This window comes from Corvus hawaiiensis, chromosome 4 (assembly GCF_020740725.1).
Source record: "Corvus hawaiiensis isolate bCorHaw1 chromosome 4, bCorHaw1.pri.cur, whole genome shotgun sequence".
Lineage (NCBI taxonomy): Eukaryota > Metazoa > Chordata > Aves > Passeriformes > Corvidae > Corvus > Corvus hawaiiensis.
In genome coordinates this window covers 79,171,415-79,194,684 of record NC_063216.1, presented here as the reverse complement: position 1 = coordinate 79,194,684, position 23,270 = coordinate 79,171,415, and the positions used below count along the sequence as shown (strand labels likewise).

The window sequence follows — 23,270 nt, the reverse complement described above, 5'->3', positions numbered from 1 at the left end:
GAAAGGGAAAAGGGAAAGGGAAAAGGGAAAGGGGAAAGGGAAAAGGGAAAAGGGAAAAGGGAAAAGGGAAAAGGGAAAAGGGAAAAGGAAAGGGAAAAGGGAAAGGGAAAAGGGAAAGGGAAAAGGGAAAGGGAAAAGGGAAAGGGAAAAGGGAAAGGGGAAAGGGAAAAGGGAAAAGGGAAAAGGGAAAAGGGAAAAGGGAAAAGGGAAAAGGGAAAAGGAAAGGGAAAAGGGAAAGGGAAAAGGGAAAAGCCCAAGGAAAAGCTCCTTCCCAAGGAAAAGCTCCTTCCCAAACATGCACAGGCTCCAGAAAAGCACCAGAACACCAGAAATCCATGGAAGGGGCTCCTCCATTGTCCCTCACTGGGAATTCTGGGAAGCAGCAGCAGCAGAGCCCGGCCAATCCCACTCCCATCCCAAAGCAGATCCCAACAACTCCCAGCCCCTTCCCATTCCCAGGAGCCTCTCCAGGCCTCCCCTTCCCTCCTTTCCCACTCCGGCTTCCCAGGAAATTCCAAAGTCTCCGCGGAGCTGCCGGCATCCGAAAAATTCCAGACCTTCCCGCAATTCCCACGCCTGGATTTTTTTATGGGATGCTGGAATTCCATCCGAGGGAAAGGCAGCGGGAGAGGGGATCCCGAATTCCCAAAGCGGGCCACGGAATCCTGGGATTTCAGGAGCTTTGAATCCCGGTTTTCCGAACATCCCCATGATCCCTTCGGAGTTCATTTTGGGATAACCCCGACACGAGCGAGACCGGGAGCATTTTCCAGTGGATTTCGGGATTCCAGCCGGGAATCAGGGCCTGGAAAAGCTGGGGAAAATCTGGGAAAAGCCCTGGGAATAAAGCAGGGCGGGGATGAGCCCCTTGGGGCTCTCCAGGCGCAATTCCCGGCTGGAATGAATCCGTGATCCTGGATTTCTGCAGGTGGCGGGATGCAATCCGTGGGAATGTCCCGGGAATGCTGGGGTTGCTCGGGATAGCCCGGAATTGTGGGGGAATTCCGTGGGAATGCCGGGGGAATTCCATGGGAATTGCGGGGGAATTGCGGGAGAATCGCGGGGGAATTGCGGGGGAATTCCGTGGGAATTATGGGGGAATTCCAGGTGAATTCCGGGGGAATTCCGTGGGAATTGCGGGGAAATTCCGGGGGAATTCCATGGGAATTCCGTGGGAATTGCGGGGGAATTCCATGGGAATTGCATGAGAATTGCATGGGAATTGCGTGGGAATTCTGTGGGAATTCCGGGGGAATCGCGGGGGAATCGTGGGGGAATTGCGGGGGAATTCCATGGGAATTATGGGGGAATTCCATGGGAATTGCGGGGGAATTCCGTGGGAACTGCGGGGGAATTGTGGGGGACTTCCATGGGAATTGTGGGGGAATTCCATGGGAATTCCGGGGGAATTCCAGGGGAATCGCGGGGAAATTCCGGGGGAATTGTGGGGGAATTCCGTGGGAATTGCGGGGGAATTGCGGGAGAATCGCGGGGAAATTCCGGGGGAATTCCATGGGAATTCCGTGGGAATTGCGGGGGAATCGCGGGGGAATCGCGGGGGAATTCCGTGGGAATCGCGGGGGAATTGCGTGGGAATTCTGTGGGAATTCCGTGGGAATCGCGGGGGAATCGTGGGGGAATTGCGGGGGAATCGTGGGGGAATTGCGGGGGAATTGTGGGGGAATTCCGTGGGAATCGCGGGGGAATTCCATGGGAATCGCGGGGGAATTCCGGGGGAATTTCAGGGGAATTCCGTGGGAATCGCGGGGGAATCGCGGGGGAATTCCATGGGAATCGCGGGGGAATTCCGTGGGAATTCAGGGGGAATTCCAGAGGAATCGCGGGGGAATCGCGGGGGAATTCCGTGGGAATTGTGGGGGAATTCCGGGGAAATTCCGTGGGAATTGTGGGGGAATTGCGGGGGAATTCCATGGGAATCGCGGGGGAATCGCGGGGGAATCACCTTGGTGTGGAGCTTGGCGAACTGCTTGTCATCGAGCAGCGGCTGCGAGTACACGCGGCGCTTGTAGCGGAACTGCGGAGATAAGAGGGGAGATAAGAGATAAGGGGTTGGCAGAGATCAGAGATCAGCAATGAGAGATAAGAGATGAGAGATGAGAGATGAGAGATGAGAGAGAAAAGAGAGAAAAGAGAGAAAAGAGAGAAAAGAGAGAAAAGAGAGAAAAGAGAGAAAAGAGAGAAAAGAGAGATAAGAGAGATAAGAAAAAAGAGGGAAAAGAGAAAAGAGGAAAAAAGAGAAAAAAAGAGATAAGAGATAAGAGATGAGAGAGATGAGAGAGATGAGAGAGATAAGAGAGATAAGAGAGATAAGAGAGATAAGAAAAAAGAGGGAAAAGAGAAAAGAGGAAAAAAGAGAAAAGAAAGAGATAAGAGATAAGAGACAAGATAGATACAAAGAGAAAAGAGTGAGATAAGCGATAAGAGATGGAAAATTCAGGTGAAAGATAAGAGATAAAGGTAAGAGGGGAGAGATGAAGGCAGGATCTGAAGATAAGAGATGAGGTAAAAAAGAGGAAAGATGCAGATTAAAGATAAGAGATAAAGCGAGATGAGATAAGAGATAAAGATCAGATACGCGATAAAGATAAGAGGTGTGAGATAGGAGATGAGAGATAAAGATGGAAGATAAAGATTAAAAATAAAGATGAAAGGTTAGAGATAAGAGATGAAGAGAAGAGGTGAGAGAAGATAGGAGATAAAGGCGAAACGAAATGAAATAAAGCAAAACAAAATAAAATAAAAAATAAATATAAAATAAAATAGTTAAAAGAAAAGAAAATTAAATTAAATAGAATAGAATAAAATTAAATTAAATTAAAATAAATTAAAATAGAACAAGACAGAATAAAACAAAATGAAATGAAATAAAATAAAACTAAAATTACATTAAATTAAAATTTAATTTAAAATAAATTAAATTAATTAAAAGAAAAGAAAACAAAATAAACCAAAACAAAATTAAATAAATTAAATTAATTAAAATGAATGAAAGTAAAACAAAATAAAACAAAATTTAATTTAATTAATTTTTAAAAAGTGAACAAAGAAAAACAAAATAAAATAGAAATAGAAATTAAATAAAGCAAAATATAATAAAATAAAATAGAACAAAATAAACCAAACCAAACTAAAATTAAATTAAATTAAAATAAAATAAAATAAAGCAAAATAAAATAAAGTAAAATAAAAACAAAAATTAAAAATAACATAAAAAAAGAAAAATAAATTAAAATAAAATAAAGCAAAATAAAATAAAATAAAAATAAAATTTAAACAACCAACATAAAATAAATATACCATGAAATTAAAAAAAAAAAAAAAATTAAAATTTAAGCCTAAAAAATAAAATAAAATAAAGTAAAATAAAGTAAAATAAAAATTAGAAGTAAAATTAAAAATAAAATAACAATAAAAATAAAAAAATTAAAATAAAATAAAACAAATAAAATGAAATAAAATAAAAATATTAAAATAAAATAAAAATAGAATAATAAAATAAATAAAATAAAATAAAATAAAGTAAAATAAAAATTAGAAGTAAAATTAAAAATAAAATAACAATAAAAATAAAAAATTAAAATAAAATAAAATAAAACAAATAAATAAAATAAAATAAAATAAAATAAAGTCAAATAAAGTCAAACAAAGTCAAATAAAGTCACATAACAATTAGAAGTAAAATTAAAAATAAAATAACAATAAAAATTAAAAATTAAAATAAAATAAAATAAAGTAAAGTAAAATAAAGTAAAATAAAGTAAAATAAAATAAAAATTAGAAGTAAAATTAAAAAGAAAATAACAATAAAAATTGAAAAATTAAAAATAAAATAAAATAAAATAATAAAATAAAATAAAATAAAAATTAAAATAAAATAAAATAAAATAGAATTAAAAAATGAACAGAAAAGAAAAGAAAAGAAATGAAATGACATAAAATAAAATAAAAATAAAATAAAATAGAATAAAAAATGAAAAGAAACGAAATAAAATAAAATAAAATAAAATAAAATAAAATAAAATAAAATAAAATGAAACTCGCCCAAACCCATGCAAGCCCAGGCCCAGGGCAGCCCCCGCGGCAGCGGCCCCGCGGTCGCACCTCCAGGTAGGGCACGGGCGTGTCGGGGTTCAGGGGATATTCCCGCAGCAGCCGCTCCTCGTCCAGGAACTTCCCGGCGCGGCCGTTGAAGGGCGGCTGGAAGAGGCCGTAGTTGAGCACATCCTTGAGGCTGTGGTTGAGCGTGCACAGGATGCGCTGCTTGGACACCCACACGGGAACGTCGGGATTCAGCCGGAGACACTTCTGGGAACGCACACGGGAGCCGGAGTCAGCGGGAGAGGAACCCGGTGGGAACGCACACGGAACCCGGAGTCAGCGGGAGCGGGATCCAGAGTCAGCGGGAGAGGAACCCGGTGGGAACGCACACGGAACCGGGAGTCAGCAGGAGCGGGATCCAGCGTCAGCGGGAGCCGGCGGGAACGCACACGGAACCGGGAGTCAGCGGGAGCGGGATCCAGAGTCAGCGGGAGCGGGAGCCGGCGGGAACGCACACGGAACCGGGAGTCAGCGGGAGCGGGAGCCGGAGTCAGCGGGAGCCGGTGGGAACGCACACGGAACCGGGAGCCAGCGTCAGCGGGAGCCGGTGGGAACGCACACGGAACCGGGAGTCAGCGGAACCCGGTGGGAACGCACACGGAACCCGGAGTCAGCGGGAGCGGGATCCAGAGTCAGCGGGAGCGGGAGCCGGTGGGAACGCACACGGAACCGGGAGTCAGCAGGAGCGGGATCCAGAGCCAGCGGAACCCGGTGGGAACGCACACGGGAGCCGGAGTCAGCGGGAGCCGATGGGAACGCACACGGAACCCGGGAGTCAGCGGAACCCCATGGGAACGCACACGGAACCCAGAGCCAGCGGGAGCAGAACCCAGTGGAAACACACACGGAACCGGGAGTCAGCGGGAGAGGAACCCGGTGGGAACGCACACAGAACCGGGAGCCAGCGGGAGCGGGAGCCGGAGTCAGCGGGAGCCGGTGGGAACGCACACGGAACCGGGAGTCAGCGGGAGCAGAACCCCGTGGGAACGCACACGGAACCTGGAGTCAGCGGAACCCAGTGGGAACGCACACGGAACCCGGAGTCAGCGGGAGCGGGATCCAGAGTCAGCGGGAGCGGGAGCCGGTGGGAACGCACACGGAACCGGGAGTCAGCGGGAGCGGGAGCCGGAGTCAGCGGGAGCCGGTGGGAACGCACACGGAACCGGGAGTCAGCGGGAGCGGGAGCCAGAGTCAGCGGGAGCCGGTGGGAACGCACACGGAACCGGGAGTCAGCGGGAGCGGGAGCCAGAGTCAGCGGGAGCCGGTGGGAACGCACACGGGAGCCGGAGTCAGCGGGAGCCGATGGGAACGCACACGGGAGCCGGGAATCAGCGGAACCCCATGGGAACGCACACGGAACCCAGAGCCAGCGGGAGCAGAACCCAGTGGAAACACACACGGAACCGGGAGTCAGCGGGAGAGGAACCCGGTGGGAACGCACACAGAACCGGGAGCCAGCGGGAGCGGGAGCCGGAGTCAGCGGGAGCCGGTGGGAACGCACACGGAACCCGGGAGTCAGCGGGAGCAGAACCCCGTGGGAACGCACACGGAACCTGGAGTCAGCGGAACCCGGTGGGAACGCACACGGAACCCGGAGTCAGCGGGAGCGGGATCCAGAGTCAGCGGGAGCGGGAGCCGGTGGGAACGCACACGGAACCCGGAGTCAGCGGGAGCGGGATCCAGAGTCAGCGGGAGCGGGAGCCGGTGGGAACGCACACGGAACCGGGAGTCAGCGGGAGCGGGAGCCGGAGTCAGCGGGAGCCGGTGGGAACGCACACGGAACCCGGAGTCAGCGGAACCCGGTGGGAACGCACACGGAACCCGGAGTCAGCGGAACCCGGTGGGAACGCACACGGAACCCGGAGTCAGCGGGAGCGGGATCCGGAGTCAGCGGAACCCGGTGGGAACGCACACGGGAGCCGGAGTCAGCGGGAGCCGATGGGAACGCACACGGAACCCGGGAGTCAGCGGAACCCCATGGGAACGCACACGGAACCCAGAGCCAGCGGGAGCAGAACCCAGTGGAAACACACACGGAACCGGGAGTCAGCAGGAGAGGAACCCGGTGGGAACGCACACAGAACCGGGAGCCAGCGGGAGCGGGAGCCGGAGTCAGCGGGAGCCGGTGGGAACGCACACGGAACCCGGGAGTCAGCGGAACCCGGTGGGAACGCACACGGAACCGGGAGTCAGCGGGAGCAGAACCCAGTGGAAACACACACGGAACCGGGAGCCAGCGGGAGCGGGAGCCGGAGTCAGCGGGAGCTGGTGGGAACGCACACGGAACCCGGAGTCAGCGGGAGCGGGATCCAGAGTCAGCGGGAGCGGGAGCCGGTGGGAACGCACACGGAACCCGGAGTCAGCGAGAGCGGGATCCAGAGTCAGCGGGAGCGGGAGCCGGTGGGAACACACACGGAACCGGGAGTCAGCGGGACCCGGCAGGAATTCACCGCGTTCCCCGTGGGAATGGCGGGAAAGAGGGAGGGAAGGATGGGATTTGGGATTTGGTGGGATTTAGGGAGGGTCAAACCCATGGGAAATGAGGAATTCAACCGTCGGGAATGCCGGGATGCCGGACGGGATCCAGCCAATATTCCAGCTTTAAAGAAGCGGCATTCAACAATCCCTGAGGAGCCGGAAAAAAGCTGGGAATTCTTCATGGATGAGAAAGGAAATGGAAAAGAAACAGCAGGAAAGGGGGGGAGAAGTGAATTTCCTGGGATCACGTTGGAATCTGGGAGCCAATGGATGGAAGGAATGGGAAAATCGACCTCCAGGATGGAGCGGCCAAAGGAATGGAGAGGAGGAATCCACCAGAATTCCTTCGGGAATGGGAACGGGGAAGATCCCAATCCTACAAATTGGATTCCCAAAATCCCTCCAGCACATTCCCTATCGGAGAACTGAAGTGCCAAAAGCAGGGAGAGCTCCGTTAATCCCGAAAAAACCGGGAAAAGGTGAAGGACAAGCAGGATTCCCGGTGTGGGAATTCATCGGTGGAGTGATGCGGATCCGGGATCGGGGCTGGAATTTGGGCTGCTCCGGAATTTGGCAGCACATCCAGAGCTTCTCCGCCTCGTGCGGCTCCGGCGATCCCGAATTCCAGGAAACAACAACAGGAAAAAGGGGAAGAAGGGAAAGGTGACCGGAGGCTCCGGACAAAGGACAACGGATCCGGGTCCATCCCTAAGGAACAGCTCCGGGCAGGGATCCGGGCACGGCTCCTCCGAAAACTGGGACAAAGTTCCAGGCGCAATCCAGGCCCAGGGAACGTTCCCAGCTTTCCTCCAAGGATTCTGGTTGGATTTCTCCAAGGATCCCGGTTTTCTTCCCGGTTACTCCTTTCAAGGCATTCCGGCAGCGTTCCCACTCCCACAGGGGGGGAAATCCCATGGGATTCTCCTGGGAGAAGGGATCGGGGCCACAGGATTGGGAATATCCATGAGAATTCCCACCTGGAGCTCCCAAATCCCACCTTGGCACAGGCCGGATGTCCCCATTCCCATCATTCCCATCATTCCCATCATTCCCATCATTCCCATCATTCCAGTCCTCAGCTCTTCCCAAGATCCCAGAGGGTGGAAAATCCCATGGGATTCTCCTGGGAGAAGGGATCGGGGCCGCAGGATTGGGAATATCCATGAGAATTCCCACCTGGAGCTCCCAAATCCCACCTTGGCACAGGCCGGATGTCCCCATTCCCATCATTCCTGACCCCAATCCCAGGAAGGATTTGGGATTTTCAGAAATCCAGGGAAAAGCAATCCTGGAGGAGAGGAGGAATCCGCAGGAGTTTCCCACCCTCCGAAGGCAAACTGGGACCAGTTTAAGGAGCCAACTGGGAAAACCATCGGGAATTTCGGGGCTTAGATCATTTCCTGAGGGAAATTCCAGCCCTGCCGCTCCCGGAGCTCAATTCCGGCCTGGGAGAAGCCGCTTCCAGCAAAAGGAAAAACGGGATAAGGGCGGGAGGGAGGATCCAGGAAGCACCTGGAGCTCCGGCCCTTCTTGGAGCCGGGAAAACAAAGGATTTGGGAATTTCCCGGGAATCGGGGGCTGATCCATCAGGAAGGGCGTTGGATGTTGAGTCATCCCTCAAAAGCCAATCCCTAAATCCCACCCGGTGATTTGCGGTGGAAAAATCCATCCGAAAATCCCGGAATTCCGAGCTTTCCGCAGCACCCACAGCCCCGGCCACCCCAATATTCCCAAAGTCCCCAAAAGCTTGGAATGTCCATTCCATGCTGGTGATCCCGGCTTGGCCAGGGATTGTCACCCTCAGGATGTCCTCGGCCTCCACATCCCGAGGATCCGGCATTCCCAGGCTTTTCCAGGGAATCCTCTGCTCCCGTCCTGCCCAGGGCTTCCCGTGGGATTTGCTCCACCACTTTTCCGGGATAAAGGTTCCCCTCGGATTCCCTTTGTCTGCCATTCCAAAACACGCCGGGAAAACTGTCAGGAATTCCAACTCCAACACCACAATTCCCTGGAAAAGCCATCCCAGTCCATCCCTGGCAGCTCCTGAGCCAACGGATCGAGGCTGGAATTTTCCCTTGGGAAGCATCATTCCCTTGGCCCTGACCTCACTTTTCCAGGATTTTTCCCGATCCATCCAGGAGCGTCAGGATCTGCGGGATCCGGCATTCCCTGGATCCACCTCCCAGACTTTTCCAGGGAATCTGCTCCCCACATCCTGCTCAGGGCTTCCCGTGGGATTCTCTCCATCATTCCCTGGGATAAAGGAGAGCTCCGAGGTTCCTCTCGGATTCCCATTTTTCCTATTCCAAAGCACACCAGGAAAACTCCCAGGAATTCCTCTAAAATCCCTGGAAAAGCCATCCCAGTCCATCCCGGGCAGCTCCTGATCCACCGGATCGAGGCTGGAATTTTCCCTGGGAAGCAGCACCAGCGGGGCCCTTTCCCAGGATTTCTCTGGATTTCCCAGGATTTCTCTGGATTCCCTGGGATTTATTCTGGATTTCCCAGGATTTATTCTGGATTTTCTGGGATTCTCACTGATTTTCCAGGATTTTTCCCGGTCCCTCAGGATCACCAGGATCCACTGGATCCAGTGGCTTCCCCCCCCCACATCTCCTTATTCCCAAAATTCCTTCCCAAATTTTTAACACCAAAGCGACAACCTTGGAATGTTCTCCCTCCTTCCCTCAGGACTTTCCCAAAAAACCACAACTCATCCTCAGGAATTCCAAGCTCCTTCCTTTCCCCCTGGAGCCATCCCAGCCTTTCCAGAAATCCATGGAATTCTCATCAATCCCATTCTTTGGATCCAATCTCATTCAAGATTCCAAACACATTCCCAGGAAAACCCAACGGTTAAACCTCCCCGGGAATTCTTTCCCAGAAGCTGCCGAGTTTCCTGGTTTTCCATGGAATTTCCCGGTTTTCCATGGAATTTCCCAGTTTTCCACGGAACATCCCAGCTCCGTTCGTTGCTCTTTAAGCTCGACACCGAAGCCGGCATTGAAGGCATTCCCGAAAATCCCTTTTCCCTATGGAATAACCTCTTGGAATGACATCATTCCTCCCTCCCCATCCTCTCCACCCTTCCAATCCGGGTGGGAATTCCCGGTGGGAATTCGGTGGAAATTCCAGCACTCACCGGCCGCTCCATCCCGGAGTGAAACTTCCCAACTTTTCCCACCGGCGGCTCCGTCTTTTCCTCATCCTCCCTCCGCGTCCCCTCAGATGCTCCGAAAGGACAAAATCCCATGGATGGCGTATCCCTGTTTCCCATGGCTCCAGCGGGAGCCTCCGGAAGCGGCCGCTCCGGAGCTTTTAATTAAAAGCCACAGAAATCCCGGGAATGTTGATAACTTTATCCAACCCCTCCCCTCCGGATCAATCCCGCCGGGATTGGTTGGACGCTCCCAGCGGGGTCGTTCCCAGGCAATCCCAGCTCCACGCTCGGATTCCCAGGAAAAATCCTGAAGCCGGAGCTGGGAAAGAAAGGGAATAAGAGGGGGAATATTCCCTCCTATCCGTGCTTTATCCGGATAAAACCGGGATTTTCCTGCCGTTAAGGCCGAGCTCGGCTTTAAACCCCGCACGTTCCTCTGGGTTCCTATGGAATTTTCTCTCCTGCTTCCCACAAAAAACAAGGATCCGGTTATTTAGGATGAGACAGCACCAAAAAAAAAAAGTCGGGAAAACTCCAGGGAAAAAAAAAATCCAAGGATTTGAGGATTCCATGCACTAAAAATCTGGATTAGGAACAACGTGGGTAAAAATTCCAAAGTTTTTCCTGGGAAAAATGGGAATTGGCCATGGGAAATCTTAATCGTGAAAGATGAGATTTGGTTCCACGCACAAATAAAATCGGGATTTGGATCCAACGGAATTCCAAGGGGAAGGTGCCGAGGTTTTAACGGGAAGGAAAGGAGAAGGAGGATTTGGGTGGGAAGTATGAATTAATAAATGATTAATTAATAAATGATTAATTAATAAATGATTAATTTCTTGGTTATTAATAAATCAGAGAAGCAGGCTTGGGTAATTCCAAATTTTTCAATTTTTAGGGAATTTCCTTATCAAATTCCAGGCGGGCTTGGATGAGCTCGGATCATCCTGGCTCCCCATTGGAATTTGAGGCTCTTTAAGGACTTTTCCCACCCAAACCATTCCCTAATTCCCACGAAAACCTCCCACAAATCTTTTCCCACTCCCAAAAATTCCATCATTCCCAATTCTCGCTCCTTGTCCTGCTCGTTGCTCCAGGCTTCCCTCATTCCGTAAAAAAACCCGGGATTAAAAAAAAGAAAAAGCCAGAATTTCCATTGATCCCCGATGGGAGCGGGGGGGGAGGATTTGAGGTTTGCTGATTGGTTAATTAATCGACCATCGTTAATGAATTAATCGGTGACCCGTGAATGTCGGGATGTAATTACAGATCCAGGGCAAAAGCGGCTCTGGAATGTTTGATTCCAACCGGGATCCGCCGGAAAAAGGAGCTTTAACAGCCCAGCTGGAGGAATTTTTCCATGGAAAACCAGAATTCCTGGAGCGTGGGAGTGGATGAGATTTAACGAATCCTTTCTCGGGTGCTTTTAATTAATTAAAAATTTGCATGGATGTGCCACCAAAGGCTGGAAAAGCCAGGAATAGGGACAATAAAAACTGGGAAGGAGGGTGGGATGGGATCTGGGATTAACCAGACAGCAAAGAAATCCAAAACTGGGGAGATTCCATTAAATTTGAGGGATTTTAAGGGGGATTTTCCGCTAAAAAAGTCGGAATTTGAAATAAGCGGGATGGCAAATCCCGGAGCAGATCCCACGGGGAGTTATTCCATGAAATCCCAAAAAATCCGAGGAGACTCAGCAAAAATTCCTGGGGTTTTGTCAACCTTCCCGCACGTTCCGGCTCGGCAGAGGACGGAAAACTCGGCCTGGGAATGGGATCCGTGAGGCAGCGAATTCCAAATGGATTTCCCAGGAATAGCAGGGGGTGGGGGAGGAAAAGGAGGGAACGGTGGAGGAAAATCCATGGAAAAGGGGAGAGGAATGAGCCCAATCCAGCTCCAGCTCAGCTGCCCTCGGAGCAGCCATCCCGGAATTCATCCCAACAACGAGTGGGAGAAGCTCCAGATGTTCCAGGGGCTGGGAACGCCCGTGGTGCTCTCGGAGAATCCCAGAATTCCGGGATCAGCGAGGTTGGGAAAGAATTCCAAGGGCACCGAGTCCAAGCCAGGCCCAATCCCAGCCCAGAGCCCGGAGTGGAATTCCAGGAATTCCTCGGACACCTCCGGGGATGGCGACTCCAAACCTCCCCGGGCAGTTCCAAGGCCTGAGCGCCCTTTCCATGGGGAAATTCCCAGATCTGCCCCTGCCCCTCCCCCGGCGCAGCCCGAGGCCGTTCCCTCTTTTCCCGGCCTCATTCCCACAGCAGATCCCGATCCCCGCTGCCTCCGGGCAGGAGCTGTGCAGAGCCACGAGGCCGTTCCCGATCCCTGCCCGGCTCCCGGCAAAGCTCCCGCGGCCCCGATCCCGGGCCAGATCCCGCTTTTCCCGGCCTCTCCCTGCACGGATCCCTGGCAGCCCCTGCCCAGCCCGGGGGGGCTCGCGGGCCCTTCCCGAGGCACTGCCGGCATTCCGTGGGCAAGGATTCCCGAATTCCAGGAGCCCGGGCTGCTTTGGCTGGGAAGGACCTCAAAGCCCATCCCGAAGATCCCACAGGATCCAGGAGATCCCACGGGCACAGCGCAGGAAGTTTTCCAAGCGTTTCCATTCCCGGGATCAGCGAAATCCACCCTGTGTTGATCCCAAACCTTCAGCTCCTGGAATGGATCCACAGGATCCACCTGGAGCCAAAAAAGCTCGGAAAAATGGGAGAAATTCCCACTGGGACAATCCAGCCTGAGGAAAACGTATCCATTAAATCCTTCCCGCCTTCCTTATTCCAAGTTTTCCTTCATCCCTCTCACTTCCAGCTGAGTCCTTCCCATGGAGCTGCGGGGTCTCCTCATTCCCAAATCTTTTCCAGCCCCATCCCGACTTTTCCATCCCCATCCTGACTTTCCCAGCCCCTAATCCAGAGGAAAGATTGGAAACCTGCAGTTCCATCCCCTTTAAGTGGCTTTTTCCATGCAAATCCAATCAATTCCATGGAAGTAAATCCCATTCATCCCAAACAACTCCTTAAACAATTCCCCCGCCCCATCCCGAAGGATCCCAAGCAGCTGAAGCTCCCGGAATATTCCAGCACAAGCCCAAATCCCGGGAATCACCCCGGGGGCAAAGCCGCCCTCCATGAGCGCAATCAAACAAAGCGGAACGATCGGAATCCGAGCAATTCCCGATTTTAGCCGGGAGAAATCCGCCGGCAGCAAAATCCGCCCGCAAAGAACCGAGGCCGTTGTGCATTCCCCATCCCCGGCTCTTTTCCTAAGGAAAATCCGACTCGGATCAATCCGTGAGATTCGTTTGCAATTTAATGAATCGAAAAGATTTTCCCACCAAAATTCCCTTTTCTTTCCCCTCCCGAGCGGATTTGCCGGAACCGAACGCATCCATTGAAGCGATTTTCATGGAAAACATCAATCCCATCTTCTCATTTTCCACCCTTTTTTTTCTCGGGAAGAGCACATTCCGTGCTTAATCAAGAGGAGGTTCCAGGGATTTGAGGCGAGGAAAAGTTGGCCTTTAAAGAAAACGAATTTAGCATTTGGAAATATTCCTCAGCACTGAAAAAAATCGGGAATAACGGCTCGGAATTCCATCTGCTGGATTTATCGGGAATGGGCGAGCGACCAAATATTTCCAGCACCCACCAGGAACAGAAAAAAAAGGGAATTTTTTTCCCAATAATTCCTTCGATTCAGGGGTTTTTGTGGCCATCGAAATCTTGGGAGTTGGGGGGGGGGGGGGGGGGCTCGAATTCTTGGAATTGCCTTAAACAGCGGGAATGGGAAAAGAAACTCTCGGAAGGGTTCTCGGCTACTCGGGATGAAGGGAATTCCTGCCCCGATTCCCACTGAGGATCCACAAGTTCTGGGTTCTTCCCGCTGGGAGAGCCGGGAAGGGGCTGGAGCTGGGAAAGGGCTGGGAAAGTCCTGGGGGAGGTGGGAAAGGGCTGGAGAATTCCTGAGGGAGCTGGGAAAGGGCTGGAAAACTCCTGGGGGAGCCGGGAAGGGGCTGGAAAAGTCCTGAGGGAGGTGGGAAAGGGGCTGGAAAAGTCCGGAGGCCCGGAGGCAGCAGGGATCGGGATCTGCTGTGGGAATGAGGCCGGGAAAAGAGGGAATGGCCTCGGGCTGCGCCGGGGGAGGGGCAGAGGGGATATTTGGGAATTTCCCCATGGAAAGGGCGCTCAGGCCTTGGAACTGCCCAGGGAGGTTTGGAGTGGCCATCCCTGGAGGTTTCCAAGGAATTCCGGGATGTGGCACTCGGAGTTCAGGCCCAGCTTGGATTGGTGACCTTGGAATTCTTTTCCAACCTCAGCAATCCCGGGATTTCAGGTTAAAGCCGGGTGAGCACCTGAATCCTTCCAGGGGATTTTTGGGATCAGTGATTGGATTCACAGCAGGTTTTGGGAGGCTTCGTTCGGATCCTCCCTGCACATGCTCCAACGCCCGCCACGGGAAAACAGCTCCCAAAAAAAAGCCACAAAAAGCCTGGAAAAATCCGCAGGCAGCAGCTCCCGGCCGTGGAGCACCTGCGGGGATGGGGACGGGAAAAATGGGAATGGGAACGAGGGGAAAAAAAAGCGGAGCAGCTGCTCCATTCACGGAGCGCGATCCGACGGATCTGAAAGGCGCCGCATTTCCATGGAAAAACAATGGGAAGCTCCGAGCGAAAAGCAGCTCCCGGCCTATTTGGAAGCGCTTTGATTCCCTCCCTAAAAGGGGGGGAAAAATCCATGGGAATTATCGACATCCGAGGATTTTTGCCGCAGCGGAAAAGCAGCCGAGGATCAAAGGTTTGGGAACAGGTTGGGCCCGTTCCCGAGGGCGATTTCCAACATCCCGATTTTCCCGTTGCAGGGATTCAGTTCTCCTGCTTTTCCCTTTCTTTTTTCAGGGCTCCCACGGCTGAGACAGCGGAGAAGGGAGAGAGGAATTTGGGAATTTTGGTGGATTTCGGGATCGAAGTGCTGGGAAAACAGGGAATGGAAAAGCCTTGGGATGGAGGCAGGGAATTGGTGGGAAGAGCAGCGATCCCTCATCCTTCCCTTTTCCAGGTGCTCCCACCCCTTGGAATCCACATTCCCACTGCGGGATCTCCTTTCCCATCCCTTGGAATCCACATTCCCACTGTGGGATCTCCCATCCTTTGGAATCCACATTCCCACTGTGGGATCTCCTCTCCCATCCCTTGGAATCCACATTCCCACTGTGGGATCTCCTCTCCCATCCCTTGGAATCCACATTCCCACTGTGGGATCTCCCATCCTTTGGAATCCACATTCCCACTGTGGGATCTCCTCTCCCATCCCTCCCTTTTCCAGGTGCTCCCACCCCTTGGAATCCACATTCCCACTGTGGGATCTCCCATCCCTTGGAATCCACATTCCCACTGTGGGATCTCCTCTCCCATCCCTCCCTTTTCCAGGTGCTCCCATCCCATGGAATCCACATTCCCACTGTGGGATCTCCTCTCCCATTCCTCCCTTTTCCCTGTTCTCCCATCCCTTCCCGGGAATCGGCTGCATGGGATGGGTGGGAGCCTCCTCTTCCTCATCCCACAGGAATCCACAACCAGCATTCCCACAAAACCTCGGGAAACCAAGGAATCTCCTTGGCAAAGCACAAGGAAAACCGGGAATGCTCCCAGTTAAAAACCACCTCGGAAGGGGGAAAATGTGGGAATTCCCACTCCAAGGATTGAGGGATCAGGAGGGGGCAGGGGAGGGGTTAAATCAGGAGATCCCAACACATCCTGGAAAACATCAGGAAAAACCTCTGGAATTCCAGCTGGACACTCCCCATTCCTGGGCCAGGAGCTGCTCCCAGATAAATCCAACTGGGATTTTATCTGAACCGCCTCATTCCAGCTTTTCCACGATTTCAGCGGGAAAAGGAAGAGTTGCCAGCACAAAGCAGGGAAGGAAAACCTTTGGAAAACTCAGGAAAAAGCCTCCCTGGCCGCACATCCCGGATTTTTCCAAGCTGTTCCCATAAACTCCAGCCCTGGGAATGCCGGCAGCTTCCCGAGCCTGCAGGAGCCTCTCATCTCTCCACATCCCAGTTTTTCTGGGATGTGCTGAGCCTGGGATTCCTTGGAATGAATTTCCCAGAGGGAAACCGAACGGAAAACCTTTGGGATCACACCCGGTGAGCCCATTCCCATGGGATGCATCCCAAGGTTTGCTCCGGCACCTCCAGGATCCCGGCGCTGCTGACAGAGAGGAAAACCCGGCACATTCCCGGGATTATCCCTGGCTTTGCCACCTTTTCCTACCAAACAGGGAAGAGGCTCCCAAAGTGCTCCCGGAAAACTTCGGGAATGAGTTTTCCAACGGGATTTAACGGCGCAGAATCCAGCGATTATTCCAGAGGAACCGACCCGAGCTTGGGCATGTTCCTGTCTCCTTAAAATCCGGCTCCAAGCTCCCGGACCCCGTGGGAGGTTGGGATAATTTTATCCCAGGTCTCCACCACCCTTCCCACAGAGCAGCCGGAGGCGGGAATGGCTCTTCTCGAAGGATCTGTGACTCCGGGATGGGACTGGGAAGCTCCAGCAGGATCCAAAGGATCTTCAGGGCTTTGTGCATCCTCCTTTTCCCGGGATCACATTCCTAGCTCAGGGGGAGGGAGGAGGGATGATCCAGGTTATCGAATTCCAAAGGAATTGCTGGTTTGGGAATCTCCAGGGTATCCAAGGAAATCGGTTCCCTGCCCTATGGAAAAGCTCCAGCATGGGAAACACCGGCACAAGGCTGGGCCTGGATCTGGGATCGCGGCTGGATTCCCTGGAATCCTGCACTGGGATCAGTGGAGCATCCAATGGTTTCCCTGGGATTCTGCACTGGGATCGGTGGAACACCCCACGGCTTCCCTGGAATCTTGTAATGGGACCAGTGGAACATCCCATGGTTTCCCTGGAACAGCCAGACTGGGATTGGGATATGCTGGGAATGGGATATACTGGAATCTTGTGCTGGGATCCGTGGAGCATCCCATGGATTCCCTGGAATCCAGCCCTGGGATCACTGGAGCATCCCATGGATTCCCTGGAATCCAGCCCTGAGATCACTGGAGCATCCCACAGTTTCCCTGGAATCCTGCCCTGGGATCCGTGGAGCATCCCATGGATTCCCTGGAATCCAGCCCTGGGATCACTGGAGCATCCCATGGATTCCCTGGAATCCTGCCCTGGGATCCGTGGAGCATCCCATGGATTCCCTGGAATCCAGCCCTGAGATCACTGGAGCATCCCATGGATTCCCTGGAATCCAGCCCTGAGATCACTGGAGCATCCCACAGTTTCCCTGGAATCCTGCCCTGGGATCCGTGGAGCATCCCATGGATTCCCTGGAATCCTGCCCTGGGATCCGTGGAGCATCCCATGGATTCCCTGGAATCCAGCCCTGGGATCACTGGAGCATCCCATGGATTCCCTGGAACAACCACACATTCCACAGCCCCATTCCCTGCCAAACTTTCCTATTCCCATGGAATTCCAAGCTGGAAAATCCCCCCAGGGTCTCCAAGCCCGACTCCTGGCTCCTCACAAAACAATCCCAACAATCCCAGCACGGACCTGAGGGCGTTTTCCCAACTTTTCTGGAATTCTGGGACCTGCCAGCATTATCCAAACTTTTCCTGAGCTCTGGAATGCCGAGTGTTGCGACCGCTTCCAGATGTTTTGGGAATTGCAGCTCCCTGGAGCAGCTCTCCCACTCCAGGTGGGATTTTCCAGGTGTGGGCAGTTCAATCCCTCTTCCCTGCCTCTGGATCAGGTGCGGGTGATACAAACCGGGATGTGCCGAAGGAAAAGGCCTTTTATTCCCAGAAAACCTGGGCGGGGATTTGCTCCTGGAAATTCGAGCACTTCCAGGGAATCCAAAGAATTCAGGATGAGCAAACCCAGCGGAGAGGAGTTGGAAAGGAGACAATTCCAGAAGAGACGGAAAAGTCAGGCAGCGACTTCCCGGCCTCAAATCCTGCCTGGAAGCTCCTGAGCTTTTCCCAGCTGGGGTCCTGAGCTTGGGAATGCTGGGATGGAGTCGGAGTCGGGGCTGGAAAACTGCCTGGGCACCCTGATGATCCCAAAGAATTCCCAGCTCCAAGCAGAGTTTGTTATGGAAAAACTGGTGGGAAAACAGCCACAGATCCAGAGCTCCAGAGGAATTTATGGGATGAGGATCCAGGGCCGGATCCAGAGCTCCAGAGGAATTTATGGGATGAGGATCCAGGGCCGGATCCAGAGCTCCAGAGGAATTTATGGGATGAGGATCCAGGGCTGGATCCAGAGCTCCAGAGGAATTTATGGGATGAGGATCCAGGGCCGGATCCAGAGCTCCAGAGGAATTTATGGGATGAGGATCCAGGGCTGGATCCAGAGCTCCAGAGGAATTTATGGGATGAGGATCCAGGGCCGGATCCAGAGCTCCAGAGGAATTTATGGGATGAGGATCCAGGGCTGGATCCAGAGCTCCAGAGGAATTCAGCTCCTCAGCATTCCCAGCCTCGCTCCCTGCAAATCTCCCAGTTCCTGAGGATTCCAGGCTCCAGTTCCCTACAAATCCCCCAAATCCAAGCGATTTCCGGCTCCAATTCCCTACAAATCCCCCAATTCCAAGCGATTCCCGGCTCCAGTTCCCAACAAATCCCCCAGTTCCAGGTGACTCCTGGCTCCAGCAATCCCTGAGCCCTGCCGGACCCTGGAGCACCCAGGATGACCGCCCGTGGTGCCACCCTGCTGCGCCCAGCTGACCCCTCAGCGTGGCTGTGCCCTCCTGGGTCATTCCTGGGTCATTCCTGGGTCACTCCTGGGTCACTCCTGGACTCCTGGGGGTCACTCCTGCACATCCCACCTATGGCAGCGTCCATCACCCCCATTCCAGTGTCCATCACCCCCCACACCATTCCAGTGTCCATCACCCCCATTCCAGTGTCCACCACACCTCCACTGTCCGGCCCAGCGGAGCACCCAGCGCCCCGGACACGAGTGACCATCCCCCGCCAGCGCTGCGGCCCCCACAGCCCGGTCCTGCTGCTCCCAGTCCCAATCCCAGTCCCGGAGCCGATCCCTCTTCCAGGCCGGCACTGGAGCCGCCCCCGTTCCCGGCCCAGTCCCGGTCCCGGAGCCGATCCCGGTTCCAGCCCGCTCCCGGTGGGCGCCTGGAGGGGCAGCGGCCCCGCGCTGCGGCCGCACCGGAGCCGCCCGGGATGGCAGCGCTGGCACCGGGCTCTGCGGGGACCGGAGGGGCCACCGGGATGGGAACACTGGGATAGGAACACCGGGATGGGAACACCGAGGAGCGGGGCAATGGGGACCGGTCCTGCCGGGCCCGCGGCGGGGAGAAGTTTGCCCGTGCTGCGGGAGCGGGGCCGGGAGCGGTCAGGATGCGGGTGGGGGATCAGGGTGCGGGTCGGGGCCGGTTTGGGAGCGGATCGGGGCCGGTCCTGGTGCGGTTCGGGGCCGCTGTGGATGAGGATCAGGGAGCGGGTGGGGAGCTGTTGGGATGCGCATCCCGGCGCGGCTCGGGACCGGTCCGGCTGCGGATCAGGGAGCGGATCGGGGCCGCTTTGGGAGCGGATCGGGGCCGCTTTGGGAGCGGATCAGGGAGCGGATCGGGGCCGCTTTGGGAGCGGATCGGGGCCGCTTTGGGAGCGGATCAGGGAGCGGATCGGGGCCGCTTTGGGAGCGGATCGGGGCCGCTCTGGCTGCGGATCAGGGAGCGGGTCGGGAGCTGCCGGGATGCGCATCCCGGCGCGGGTGTGTCGCTGTCGCTGTCGCGGTCCCGGTGCGGCTCGGGGGGCGCATCCCGGCTCGCTCACGGTCCCGGTGCGCATCCCGGCTCGGCTGAGCGGCGATCCCGGTCCGGCCGCTCGGGAATCCCTCCCCGATCCCCTGCGCGGTCCCTCGCTCGTCACTCACCGTCTGCTGCAGGTCGGGGATGCCGATGCGCACCACGATGGCGCCGGGCGCGGGCTCCTCCATGCGCGCCGGGGCCGCCAGCTTGGGCGAGCGGGGCCCGCCGGGGCCCCGGGCCGGCTCCAGCCGCGGCTCCTCCCGCAGGCCGGGGCTCGGCTCCCCGCTGCTGCCGGCGGCTCGGGGCTGGCGCTCCGGCTCCGGCGGCGGCGACTCGGGGCTCTCATGCTTGCTGCCCGCGGGGCTCAGGGGCATGCTCCGTGCGCCGCGGCGGGCGGCCCGCACCCGCTCCCGCACCGGCTCCGCTCCGCACCGCGCCGGGGCCGCGCTCAGCGCCCGCCCGGGGCCCTGCGGGGGGACACCGAGGGTCAGGGACGAGGCGGGAGAGCTCCGGGAGCAGCCCCGGGAGCGGCATCGCGGCTGGGGGATCCCGGGAAGAACGGGGGGAGTCTGGAGAGGGAGCCCTGGAATTGCCACAGGTGGCAGGGAGAGCGCCCGGGAAGGGCCGTTCCTTGGGAGAAAGATGGGAAGGGACCCCCGGGATGCACAGGAACATTCCCATGGGATCCCACAAACCGCCAGCAGGGATCATCCCGAAAAAGTGACCGTTCCTCGGGAGAAATCTGAGAAGGGACCCCCGGGATGCACAGGGACATTCCCATGGGATCCCACAAACCGCCAGCAGGGATCATCCCGAAAAAGTGACCGTTCCTCGGGAGAAATCTGGGAAGGGACCCCCGGGATGCACAGGGACATTCCCATGGGATCCCACAAACCGCCAGCAGGGGTTATCCCAAAAAAGTGACCGTTCCTCGGGAGAAATCTGGGAAGGGACCCCCGGGATGCACAGGGACATTCCCACAGGGAGCCTCTGGAATATCCCCCCAGGAAGGGCCATTCCCTGGCAGAAATCTGGGAAGGGACCCCTGGGATGCACAGGGACATTCCCATGGGATCCCACAAACCACCAGCAGAGATCATCCCAAAAAAGTGACCGTTCCTCGGGAGAAATCTGGGAAGCGACCCCCGGATCCCACAAATCCCCTTTAACAGGGCCCATTCCCTGGGAGAAATCTGGGAAAGGACCCTTGGGATGCACAGGGACACCCCCACGGGATCCCACAAACCGCCAGCAGGGATCATCCCGAAAAAGTGACCGTTCCTCGGGAGAAATCTGGGAAGGGACCCCCGGGATGCACAGGGACATTCCCACAGGGAGCCTCTGGAATATCCCCCCAGGAAGGGCCATTCCCTGGCAGAAATCTGGGAAGGGACCCCCGGGGTGCACAGGGACATTCCCACAGGGAGCCGCTGGAATATCCCCCCAGGAAGGGCCATTCCCTGGCAGAAATCTGGGAAGGGACCCCTGGGATGCACAGGGACATTCCCACAGGGAGCCTCTGGAATATCCCCCCAGGAAGGGCCATTCCTTGGGAGAAATCTGGGAAGCGACCCCTGGGATGCACAGGGACATTCCCATGGGATCCCACAAACCGCCAGCAGAGATCATCCCAAAAAAGTGACCATTCCTCGGGAGAAATCTGGGAAGCGACCCCCGGATCCCACAAATCCCCTTTAACAGGGCCCATTCCCTGGGAGAAATCTGGGAAAGGACCCTTGGGATGCACAGGGACACCCCCACGGGATCCCACAAACCGCCAGCAGGGATCATCCCGAAAAAGTGACCGTTCCTCGGGAGAAATCTGGGAAGGGACCCCCGGGATGCACAGGGACATTCCCACAGGGAGCCTCTGGAATATCCCCCCAGGAAGGGCCATTCCTTGGGAGAAATCTGGGAAGGGACCCCTGGGATGCACAGGGACATTCCCACAGGGAGCCTCTGGAATATCCCCCCAGGAAGGGCCATTCCCTGGCAGAAATCTGGGAAGGGACCCCCGGATCCCACAAATCCCCCTTAGCAGGGCCCATTCCCGGGAGAAATCCGGGAAGGGACCCCCCAAACCTGCTCAGGGCACCCCATGGAGACCCCACGGATCCCCCCAACTTCCCATTCCCGGGAGAAATCCGGGATCCGCCCCCACTTTTCCCCGGGAATCTCCCCATGGATCCCATGGGATTCCCCCAGCAGGATCCGCCCCCCAGTGCTCCCAGTGCCCTCCCAGTGCCCTCCCAGCGCCCTCCCAGTGCTCTCCCAGTGCCCCCCAGTGCTCCCAGTGCTCCCCAGTGCCCTCCCAGTGCTCCCAGTGCTCCCAGTGCCCCCCCAGTGCTCCCAGTGCTCCCAGTGCCCCCCAGTGCTCCCCAGTGCTCTCCCAGTGCCCTCCCAGTGTCCCAGTGCCCCCCAGTGCTCCCAGTGCCCCCCCCCCAGTGCTCCCAGTGCTCCCCAGAGCTCCCCCAGTGCTCCCAGTGCCCTCCCAGTGCCCTCCCAGTACCCTCCCAGTGCCCTCCAGTGTTCCCAGTGCCCCCCAGTGCCCTCCCAGTGCCCTACCAGTGTCCCAGTGCCCCCAGTGCCCTCCCAGTGCCCTCCCAGTGCCCCCCAGTGCTCCCAGTGCCCTCCCAGCGCCCTCCCAGTGCTCTCCCAGTGCTCCCAGTGCCCCCAGTGCCCCCAGTGCCCTCCCAGCGCCCTCCCAGTGCTCCCCAGAGCTCCCCCAGTGCTCCCAGTGCCCCCCCAGTGCTCCCAGTGCCCTCCCAGTGCTCCCAGCGCCCTCCCAGTGCTCCTCCAGTGCTCCCAGTGCCCTCCAGTGCTCCCCGTGCTCCCAGTGCTCCCAGTGCCCTCCCAGTGCTCCCAGTGCATCCCAGTAACCCCACGGCTGCAGCGCATCAGGAATTCCCGCATCCCCCCGGGAGGGGATTTCGGGAGCCCCCGGGCAGCCCCGGGAGGCGGCCCCGGCTCCGCCTCAGCGCTTCCCGAAGAAAGTCCGGGAAGCGCCGCCCGTGCCGAGGATCCCGGGAGAACCATCCCGGGAATGCAGCTCCGGCATTCCCAGAGCCGGGAATTCTCTGCCAGGGAATTCCCAAAGAGCCCCCAACGAGCTCCAGCTCTGCCCTCGTGCCAAGATTTCGGGAATTCGGGCGTTTGGGATCTGCTTCCCAACGCCACGGAGCTGCCTGGGCACCGGGATCGGCGCTTTTTTCCTGGGATCGGGATTTTTTCTGGGAATTCTTCGCTCCACGCTTGGATTTCCAGCTCTTTGCCCGCCTTCCTCCCCGTTCCCAAATCCTGGATTTGATTTATTCCCGGGTTTTTTCGGGTTTTTCCGGGGGGATCGGAACTTTTCCCTGGAATTGTCGCTTTTCCCTGGGATCAGAACTTTTCCCTCTCTCTCTCTGCCTCGTTATCCCACAAATCCAACGCTCCAGGTGCCGAGCCCGGGGATTTTTCCCAGGTTTTTTTTTTTGTTTGTTTGTTTTGTTTGTTTTTTTTTTTTTTTGTTTTCCACCCCTCTTTAATTCCCAATAATTTTTAAAGCCCGGCTGGGAAAGATTGGGAAAAAATTCCACAGCGGAATTCCCTCCGATTCCGTTCCCCTCCTTAAATCGATTTCTCGGCTCACAGAACTCCAAAAATTCCACTTTTTTTTTCTTTTTTCCCCCAAAGAATCCATGGAATCTTTCGGGAATTATCATCCGAGGAGCCTCATT

The 23,270-nt window shown here is 55.0% G+C and overlaps 1 protein-coding gene across 1 annotated transcript in view; it reads right to left on the bottom strand.

Annotated features, from left to right (window-relative positions):
• The window catches only part of SHANK3 (SH3 and multiple ankyrin repeat domains 3), a 200,030-nt gene that overhangs the window by 153,777 nt on the left and 22,983 nt on the right, over positions 1-23,270 (bottom strand). Inside the window, exons 2-4 of the mRNA XM_048301897.1 lie at positions 19,677-20,018; positions 4,123-4,326; positions 1,964-2,035 (exon numbers count right to left, since the gene is read on the bottom strand). Coding sequence (XP_048157854.1) covers positions 1,964-2,035; positions 4,123-4,326; positions 19,677-20,018 — 618 coding nt within the window. The remainder of the gene's footprint in view (positions 1-1,963; positions 2,036-4,122; positions 4,327-19,676; positions 20,019-23,270) is intronic.